Consider the following 10,963-nt stretch of genomic DNA (forward strand, 5'->3'; position numbering starts at 1 on the left):
TCAAAAGAACAGCATTTATTTGAAATAGAAACCTTTTGTATCATTATAAATGTCTTTACCATTAAGATACTATTTAAACTGAACTGAGCTGGATGATGACATCACTGAATTCAATGATGAACTGCTTTTAACTGAAAAATGAGTGTTTACTATTGTCACTTTGCATTATTGACACACTATTTTCCTAATTAATGCTGTACAGTTGCTTTGACACAATCTGTATTGTTAAAAGCGCTATATAAATAAAGGTGACTTGACTTGACTTGACTATTGACACACTATTTTCCTATTTAATGCTGTACAATTGCTTTGACACAATCTGTATTGTTAAAAGTGCTATATAAATAAAGGTGACTTGACTTGACTTGACAATGATCATTTGTATCTTCTATTCATTACTACTAACTGCTGTTTGGGTACTATTATTTAGTATTCACTTTCTTTCTGGATGAATGAATCCTGCCACCGTGTTGTACACTATTTTCTTTGCTATGTTTATAGATAATGCTATTCTTTTCCAATATCTAATGTATAAAAATATATGAAGTTCACCTCAATATCTCCAGTTTACAGTGTGGGCTTTTCAGGCCAGCAACGAGCCGCTTCAGTCCTGAATCCTGCAGGTCATTGTTACTGAGGTCCAGCTCTCTCAGGCATGAATTTTCTGATAGCAGAGCTGAAGCCAAAGTTTCACAGGACTGCATGGTGAGTTTACAGCCTTTTAATCTACACAGAAAAAATATTACAAATATATTACTGTAATTACTATTATAATGAAGCATTTTGAATTATTCATAAGATATTTTACATCTCACAGCTTCATTTTACTGAAACGTCATCACATAACATTTTTCAATGCACAAGGTGAAAACAAATGATTTGGTGGGGAAAAGCACTTGATATGTCATTACTCATGCATGAAACCTTAAATATTTACGTTGGACAATCAATAGACTATGTTTCATTCCCAACATGATCTCTACGAGCACATTTTGCATTAACAATCTTTACAAACGATAGCATTGAATATCTGAGCGATAACAACCTGCAACTAACCTCAGTATCTCCAGTTTACAGTGTGAACTCTTAAGTCCAATAGAAATGAGCTTAACACCCGAGTCCTGCAGGTCATTGTTACTCATGTCCAGCTCTCTAACAGGGGAGTTTGCATGCTGTAGAGCCGATGCCACAATTTCACATGATTGTTCAGTGAGATTACAGCCTTCCAATCTGAAATGAAAGAAGATAATGCAAGAAGTATTACTTACATGTAACAACATGTGGCTATATAGTTATTTGGAAATCAAAAATTCATGATCATAAGCCTTTTTGTTTTAAAGGGGTCATATGATGCGATTTAAATTTTTCCTTTCTCTTTGGAGTGTTACAAGCTCTTGGTGCATAAAGAAGATCTGTAAAGTTGCAAAGACTAAAGTCTCAAATCCAAAGAGATATTCTTTATAAAAGTTAAGAGTCAACCACGCCTACCTAAAACGGCTCGTTCTAACACGCCCCCACATACCTACATCACGATTTCAAATGCGAGTTTTGAGCAGTGTAGAGTAGCGCTTGTTGTTTGTCATTTCTCCGATCACAAATGCAGACGTGGTTTTATGTTTACGCGGCGCGATGCGTCATTATAATCCGTAATTATGTCCCCACTGGATGCAACGAATGCCTTGTTTATAATGGGTTTTCATGTTTTTGTCTCGTCGCTCCGGCCGGGACATGCCATCATGTATGGTAAGGGGCGTAACATTTCCATCACATGCTTGAGGTATTCGGCCAATCACAACGCACTGGATAGCTGGCCAATCACAGCACACCTCGCTTTTCAGACCGATGAGCTTTGTAAAAATCGACGCGTTTCAAAAAGTCGGGGCATAGAGGAGAAACAATAATGTACAATATGTGGAAAATTATGTGTTTTTTTAACCTTAAACCGCATAAACACATTTCATTACATCAAATACACAAAATAATGTTCTTTTTAGCAACATCATATGACCCCTTTAAGTTCTTCAGATCACTGTTGGTTTATTGGTTGGTTTACTGGTTCTCACATTGCTTTTCGACAGTTCCTCATAGCTGGTACCAGTCTCCTTTGAGCCTCCGTGGATGTTGTATTATATTTCTTGAGGTTTAGCTCTTCTAGCACATCCTCTGCTATCAGAAGCATATTAGCTAAAGCTGAACAGTGGGCAGGAGATAGATATTTTTTAAACTTTCCTTCAGCTTTCAGGTAAGCCTGAATGTCTTCAAGAATAGAAGTATCCTTCATTTCAATCAAGCAGTGTGAGAGATTAATCCACCTTTCTGGCCTGACATTCTGCTTTTGACTTTGTCTGAGGTTTTTTATCACTTTCTTCATGCTTTCAGAGTTGTCCTCCACATGTGTGAGCAGACCTTGGAGAAGTCTCTGATTTGACTCCAGTGAGATGCCATGAAGAAATCTAAGGAAAAGATCAAGATGTCCATTGTCACTCTTCAGTGCTTCATCAACCACAACCTTCAGAAACGCATCTAGTGAAACCTCATTAAACTGCTGTTTGATCTTTTTTCTTCCTTTCTTTATCTGGAACATTCTCAGGATATCACTGTTCTTGTTTAAATAGTTGAAAAACACAAAAAGCGCTGCAAAAAACTCTTGAAAGCTCAGATGAACAAAGCAGTAGACCTTCCTCGAATAGATCACTGATTCCTCCTTGAAGATCTCGGTGCAAATCCCAGAATACTCAGAGGCCTTGTTGACATCTATTCCACATTTTTTCAGGTCCTCATCATAGAACAGGACATCGCCATTCATCAGAGCTTTGAAAGCCAGTTCAGCAAGTTTCAAAATCACATCTCTTTCTGAAAGCAGAAGCAACTTTGGATCATATCTCTCATCTCTCTCACCATACTTCTGCCTCTTCATAACGGCCTGAATAATCAGAAAATGTATGTACATTTCAGTTAGCGTTTTGGGAATTTCTGCACTGCTATCATGTTTTAGGATGTTCTGAAGCACAGTGTCTGTGATCCAGCAGAAAACCGGTATATGACACATTATGTGGAGGCTTCTTGCTGTTCTTATGTGAGAGATGATTCTGGTGGCTTGATGCTGATCGCTGATCTTCTTCCTAAAATATTCCTCCTTCTGAGGGTCAGTGAATCCCTGTACTTCTGTTACCCGGCTGATGTAATGTGAGGGGATCTGACCGGCTGCTGCCGGTCTGGATGTGATCCAGATGAGAGCAGAGGACAACAACTCTCCTTTGATGAGATTTGACATCAACATGCTCACTGATGATGTTGTAGACACATCAGAAATTTTGTCACAGTGTGAAAATGTCAATGTAATTCTACTTTCATCCAGACCGTCAAAGATGAACAAGACTTTACACAAATCATATACCCTTGTATCTAACTCCAGAAGTTCTGGATGGAAGTCAAGCAGAAGTCTGTGAAGGCTGTACTGGTCATCTTTAACCAAGTTGAGTTCCCGAAATGGAAGAACAAAGAGAAAATCAACATCCTGATTAGCTTTGCCCTCAGCCCAATCCAGAATGAACTTATGCACAGAGACTGTTTTTCCAATTCCAGCAATTCCTTTGGTAAGAACAGTCTTTACTTTTTCTTGGTTGTCTTTTCTCTCATAACTTGGATCGGATATAGGCTGGAAAATGTTGTTGCAGTTGATTGGAGTACCTTGTAAGCATTCAGTCTTGGTTTTCTCTATTTGTACAACCTCATGTTCTTCATTTACCCCTTCCCTCTCTCCCTCTATTATATAAAGCTGTGTGTAAATCTTGTTAAGATGGTTTTTGTTCTCTTGTGTATTGATTCCTTCACATAAACTCTCATACTTCTTCATGCTGGTTTTGTGGCTTTCTTTGATACTCTGTAGGATGGCATCTACTGGTTGGCAAGAGCTCAGCTGCTCTTCAGCAGGACTGGACCCTCTCGTGTGTGGGTGTATAAGGGGACAAATTTCAGATATTTGTCTGCACTGAAAACAGTCAGAATCTCCAGACAGGCACGCAGACTGATCTTGAACCACCTGTTTCTTTCTTCCACTGCAGAAACAAACAAGATTTGTAATCAATTAAAATATTAAAGACCCTCTGTGGTGAAAATCAAGTTTTTAATGTTGTTTACAAGTTAATCTGGTGTTTTGATATGCTTAAAGACAACCCATCAGCAAATTCATCAGTTTACACCATTGTTGGGCATTGGGGAGTACCAAAGACTCAAAGTAAAGTCTCAAAAAACCCGCCCCCATTTCCTATCATCACAAACATGTAACCAATCCAGCAGTGAGTAATGTAGCCAATCACAGACATATCTGTTGATTTCTTGAATGCAATGGCCAATCAGAGGTGTTTAAGTTAGTCAGAATCCACTCACTGCTAAAAACGCTGGACTTTTTGCCTGCATCTGAAATTGCATACTTCCCTACTATATAGTAGACAAAAAACAGTATGTGGCAAAAGAAGTATGTCCGAATTCACAGTGCTCATAAAAGAGTAGGCAAAAAGTACCCAGATGACCAACAACTTCCGGCATGATTCTGAAGTGTGCATATGATGAACACTTTACTATCCCATGAGACCACGGGATAGGATTTATGAATGGCAGTGATGCTACGCAACTGACACTGCTAGTCACCTGATAATGACAACATGCCGAATGTAGTATGTCCAGATTACATTTATACTACTCACATTCATACTATATAAAACATACTCTTTTTGCAGTCGCAAAGTAATTACTTACTCAAGAGATTATGTGATTTCTAATGCAGCCTTTGTTTCAGTGCTGAGTTCTGCTCAGGACTCTAAGACTTTAAGAGATTACTGAACACTCAGAGACATCTTTGACTTCAGTATAACTCAGCTATTAAATGTAAAGTGATTAAAAAATGAATTGCACAGGATTTTTAACAGGAATGTAAACAAGCCTGTGAGGGATAGAAGTACAGTTCAACGATTGTACAGTTGTTTAACAGACTGTTCAGTTGACCAAACATCTTTCCGAAAAAAATAAATAAAAAATCAGTAGACAAAAGATAAATAAACAGGTCTGAAAGTTGAGTTGGCAAAAATGATGTTATCTAGGACCTTTACCTTTATACAGTGTGCCAATGTAAAGACTGTAATTCTATCCCTTGCCGTTTTCATCCACATTAAATTCAACATGGCATCTAACCTAACTAACCATATTTGCTATTGTTTAAATTTTGTCACATGATTCATTTCATAAGAGAATTACATGAGCATGTAAATGAATGTGCAAGCACACCTGTGTTTAAAGTGTTCTGCTTTATCACTGAATTTAGGAGGTTCAGCCATGGATCTGTCACTCTTCAAAGATGCATAGCTTGATTGTGTCGATGCTGGTCTCTGGGACTGGTGGTAAACAGCACTGTACTCAGCTTTTTCTGAAAGACTGAAAATACCAAAATGAATTAAAATACATAGGTGTCGACCTGAGATTTCAGATTCATATACATTACCAAATGCTGTTTAAAGTTGTTTTAGACAGTTTAGCATGTCACACTGCGGGACAGTTTCAACTAAGCAGCCATATTATATATTTAAAATTATTCAAATTTGACATTAAAGACCCCTAACGTATTTTGCATCATTTACATGAATTGATGCAAAACAATAATGGAAACTATGAAGAATGAAAAACATGAAAACAATAATGGAAACTATGAAGAATCAAGAATAATAAATGTGTGTATATTTATCAGGTATGTATGAACTCACCTGGGATGCAGGTGCCCTGTTTTATCACTGAATTTAGGAGGTTCAGCCATGGATCTGTCACTCTTCAAAGACACATAACTTGTTAGTGGAGATGCTGGTCTCTGGAACTGGTGGTGAACAGCACAGTCTTCCACTTTCTCTGGAAGACTGTAAATACCGAAATTAATTTAAATACATAGACATACACTTGAGGTTTCAGATACATTACAAAATGCATTTTAAAGTAGTTTTACATGTATTTTAGCATAACACACTGCAGGACAGCTGAGCAGCCATTTTATAGTTTTAAAGCTAACAAGTAGCATTTGATATTAAAGACCCCTAATATAATTTGTATAATCCACATATATTGAAAACAACATTGGAACGCATGAAGAATCAAGAGTAAGAGTGTCACAAAAGAGTGTGTATGTTCATCAGGCATGGACAGCAAGCAAACAAAAACAACAAAACAAGCTTTTTAATGATAATTGTGTTCCTGACAAAAATTAGTAAGTAAAACTGATTGTCTAAAAATTTGTAGACATTTTTGTCTATAAAATCATTTTACCGTTATCATTTTAGACTATTTTTTGTCTATAATCATTTTAGACAAGGGTCATTTTTAAGACAACAGACCCCTATGATACCCCGCATATAATGGAAGATACCTTTGAGTATACCTAAAAGTTGACAATCATTATAACACACATCATTACACACTTTATCTTGTTCCAGATTTACATACATTTTAAAATGTTGTTATGAAAATTTGGATACAGTGGATACATGATATCATCTGCACATATGATCACTTATTCTCTTATACGAGTGTATACTCAGCAAGACAAACCTGGGTTGAAAGTGTTCTGCTTTATCGCAGAATTTAGGTGGTTTAGCCATGGACCTCTCACTCTTCACAGACACACAACTTTGAACTGGCGTTCTCTGAAACGGATGATGAATATTACCCACTTCTTCTCTCTTCTCATAAAACCCCTTTTTAAAGGCAGCGCTCCCCTCCTCACTCCCCAAATCAACACTTAGGTTTGACGAAATGGATTCGTCTGCCTCCATAATAAGCAACTAATATTACAACTACGTGAAAACAAAGTATGTATAGCAAAATACAGCACAGTTGAACTCTGGTTCTTCTTCTTCTTCCGTTTTTTGGCGTGTTACATCCTGTGTGCATATCGCCACCTACTTTTGCTGTTATGGTTCCCCTTCTGCCGACGCAGTTGTTGAACTCTGGTTAAACTCCACTAGACTTCTTCACAGAGTTTACATTTCAAAATAAAAGTGCGCATTTTCCTAGCGGTTAATAACTTGCATGGTTCTAAACTGTACTGTTCTGACAAAAAAAGTGTGAGTTACATATTTATATCTTTATACAGAGATTATTTATCTGTTTAGATGAAATTAGTTTTCTGTTTATACATTATGTAGCATCGTCTGTTTTAATATTTACCCTTAACTTGACACGTTTGGTTTGACAGCACGCTAAAATGGCTGTATAGCGTCCTGTAAAGGCTACAACATGTCATGTCAAGTACCATTGCACTGCCAACTCCAAAAACAGCAATTTCCTTTAAAGAAAGCAACTACAAGTTAAGCTTGGCATTTTTTTACACATTTCTCCTGAATCAGCAGATATAAATTTGATAAATAGGAAAGATACGACTTATAGAATCATGCCATTTGTGAGTTTTTTCTTTCAATATTGACAAATGAACCTGAATCGAGTCACGTTCGTCGAATGAAAATTTACCACCTCTTCAGATACTCAGCAAAAGTCAATTGCACCAGTTAATAATGTTATTAGGTTCAGAGTTTGAATGAAATTACATTTCTGTTGTGTAATCTGTAGGAATATGCAACATAGCAATGTTCATAAAACTTGGCAATAACATTCGTTAAGCATTCATTTTTTAGGTATAATTTTGATTACATTCAGCAGGTGGATATGGTCACATTTCATTCAGCTACAGAGGCAGTTTGAAACTTTACCTGATAAAGTCTTAGTAGAAAACAGCACAAGTGAGAAACACATTATCATCTCCTCTGTTGAAATCATCTAGATCATGTTTCAAGGTGTGTTTAAAACAGAATCAAACACATAAATAGAGTTTTAACATATTTTCAAATATATTTTTCAAGCATTAAGAATACATCCTGCCAATTAATTGTGTGAATGTAAACTAATCAATCTATTTTTTTTAAAGTAAGGTAAGTCTTTCTATCTTTTTTCTCACAAATGAGTATCAACTTATTGCCCCAGATGAAGCTCAAAATGCTGAGGTCAAACTGGGGTCTGATGTAGTGTACTGTGTCACGTGTCACTTGAAATCAGTGCTGCTGACATATTTATTTAAAATATAGTGCATATAGTGTATCCACATAAGTAGTATTAACTAGTTTTATGATACAGTTATGGTATTTTTGGAGCTTGACAGTCACACAGATTTGGAATAATGAGGGCGAGTAAATTACAACAGAATTCACAGGAGTGTTTATAATTTCACTGTTTTGAAATTGTGGGTTGGTGACCACAAGGTGGCTCTAAATCTTTGTTACTTGCTTGCTGCCACTCTGGCTGATTTGACCAATGATGATATTAGCAGCAATTAAAGAAATAATTCACCCAAAAATGATCATTATGTCATCATTTACTTTAACCTGCACCTCAACCATCCCAAAACTTTCTTCTATGGAACAATTTATTTTTTCCGTCCATAAAATGGTAACCAAAACTTGCTTGGTCTTCAAAATATCTTGTGTTCTATATAACAAATAAATGTGCAGACTAGATATAATAAGAATCATGACATTACTTAACTTGTGAAACAATAAAATGTATTAAAATGTATTAATGGATTTATATTTATAAATGTATCATTTTTATTTAATTTTTTATTATTTATTTATTTGCTGTTTTTAATATCAATAGCATGTCTGTAACCATCAGCACATGCTAATACTGTAACGTCTTCTGTCAACACAAATAAATGAATACCCAGAATTAGATGACAATATCCAGACACAAATACTTCTGCAATTTGTAAATAGCTCATTAATGGGACACAGCTCAAAGGCTTGTGTGTCGTTGGTCAGGAGGTCCTGAACTGTCATCATTCAAGCACAATACACATACTGGAGGGTCTACATTTTTTCCTGTCATTGGTTTAACTTTCCTGCCATGGCTTTTGAGACAAGATAAATGAGAGACAATAACCACCAAGTTTCCACTTGGACATTAAAGGGATAGTTCACCCAAAAATGAAAATTTGATGTTTAATCACAGAAAGTTTCTTCAAAATATCATTTTATTTTGAACTGTGCGTTTGTACATGGCAAAATACATTGTTTTACAATGGCAACTGACAATTACCAACTTCACATCTTAAATATATAGAGAACAAAGCTAAACAATTCCTAAGCCCTCCACCCAAACCCCAAAAAAGAAGCAAATACATCTGCACAGTCTCAAGCTGCAGAGCAGATGAGCCTGTGTGGTCGTTAGTTTCCAGTCAGCTTCCCATGGATGTGAATCTGTTTGACACTTGTAAACTATGGGCCTTTAAGCTGCTGGTCTTCAATGGGAAGTTAAATTTATGAATCGCTCCCACACCCAATGTCTAAACAGCAAGCTCTGGACTGATCATTGCTAAATATATCTTGTTAAGGAGTTATGGAGTGTCTGGGTGCAAGGGACAAGAGGATCAACAAACTATTTAAAGATATATACAAATCCTAACAAGACGTCAGTGCTTGAAAAGCGGTTGATTAAAGCGCATACAACATCACTGAGTATTTTAACACATACTACATGAGAAAATTATAAATTACTACAATTAATCATTTGTTTTTAAATTAATTTATATACTTGTATACCCATATTCTTTGCACAACAACATCATACAGTCTCATATACTCTGAATAGTGTATGTAGTCATATGTACAGTATTACTATACAAAATCACCTAAATAATAATAAAAACAAATAAATTAATCAATAAATAAGCTTTATAATTATTCAAAGCAGCAGAACACAATTTGTACTTCAACAACAGTAAAGTTAATATCAAAGTCAGTAATGCAAAGTATGCATCAGGCATGGGAATAATCCTGGAAGATATTATCAGGTTGAAAAGTCTTGTGAAGGATATCTGTGGGTGGCATGACCTTGCCAGACAGTTTCCATTCATCCTCCTGCCCTAACGGTGATAAGGGTCCAAAAGGAGAAGAAGAATGACGGAAGACTACAGGAGGAGAGCGATGAGGAGTAAATGATGTGTCTTCGCTTTAGGGTAGATTGGGGTCAAAAAGTAGATATACAACTGCCAACTGGCTTCTCATTCCCAGGAATCAGTTGTCTCCCGCCCTCCGTGCAGCTTGGAATTGTCTTTGGTCCTCACACACATGTTTTTCAGTCCTGACACCTTCTTATCACAGCCGTGCTTCGGGGTGGGAGCGCAGCTCGCACGGCATGTGGAGCAGGAGGGGGTGAGAGCCCCCAGTATCCCGCTTGTTGATGCCGTCTGTCGCCAATGGAACGGGGCGGACGGACTAAGATGTACAACGTGCATTCTTTGTCAACTGTCCCATTCTCACATCTCAGCAGTGACATGCTGATTTGTGAATGAATTCCATGGTGAAATGCAGACAAGGTTTCAGTAGGAAGAAATGTTACTGAAGAAAAGATATAAGTGGCCCAAGAAAATGTTATATATCAAAACAGCTTAATTGCTTTGAGACATTTCAGAAGTTCATACTGTCCTTTTCCGATGTCTCTCTTTTATGCGCATCTGTTTATTGCTTAGGTTTTGCACTGAAATAATGGGTTTTATTCATTAGTAATTGCATGGATTGTTTTGTATTTATACCCATAGGAGTACTTCTCACAAAACGCTTTTGCATAACACGTACATATACATTTCATGAATTTCTTCTTGTCCTCTATCTAATTTGAATACTTATTTGCATAAAACATGGCCAAGCCATCAACTGCTTTCTGCACAACCTTTCCATTACAGCCTTTCTTCACACTCAGCAGCAAACGTACGACTAAGTTTGCATCCTCAAAACCAGTTCAAATACAATAGACACCTTTTATACAGACCCAGATTACAAACCTTTCATTACCCAGTAGTACATAAGTACAGATGTGCTGTTTTTCTATAGAAAAACCTTGAAACTCAAGCTATAATGTACTTTTCTTACTTTTT

General features: G+C 36.6%; 1 protein-coding gene across 1 annotated transcript in view; it reads right to left on the reverse strand.

Moving 5' to 3' along the window:
• The window catches only part of LOC107743331 (NACHT, LRR and PYD domains-containing protein 12), a 17,641-nt gene extending 10,764 nt beyond the window's left edge, over positions 1-6,877 (reverse strand). The window contains exons 1-6 of the mRNA XM_016556500.1: positions 6,589-6,877; positions 5,757-5,903; positions 5,284-5,430; positions 2,064-4,058; positions 1,057-1,230; positions 553-726 (exon numbers count right to left, since the gene is read on the reverse strand). Of these exons, the coding sequence (XP_016411986.1) occupies positions 553-726; positions 1,057-1,230; positions 2,064-4,058; positions 5,284-5,430; positions 5,757-5,903; positions 6,589-6,812 (2,861 nt within the window). The 5' untranslated portion in view covers positions 6,813-6,877. The remainder of the gene's footprint in view (positions 1-552; positions 727-1,056; positions 1,231-2,063; positions 4,059-5,283; positions 5,431-5,756; positions 5,904-6,588) is intronic.
• Between the last annotated feature and the right edge of the window lie 4,086 nt (positions 6,878-10,963).

This window comes from Sinocyclocheilus rhinocerous, unplaced genomic scaffold (genome assembly GCF_001515625.1).
Source record: "Sinocyclocheilus rhinocerous isolate Xijiao unplaced genomic scaffold, SAMN03320098_v1.1 scaffold2844, whole genome shotgun sequence".
Classification (NCBI taxonomy): Eukaryota; Metazoa; Chordata; class Actinopteri; order Cypriniformes; family Cyprinidae; genus Sinocyclocheilus; species Sinocyclocheilus rhinocerous.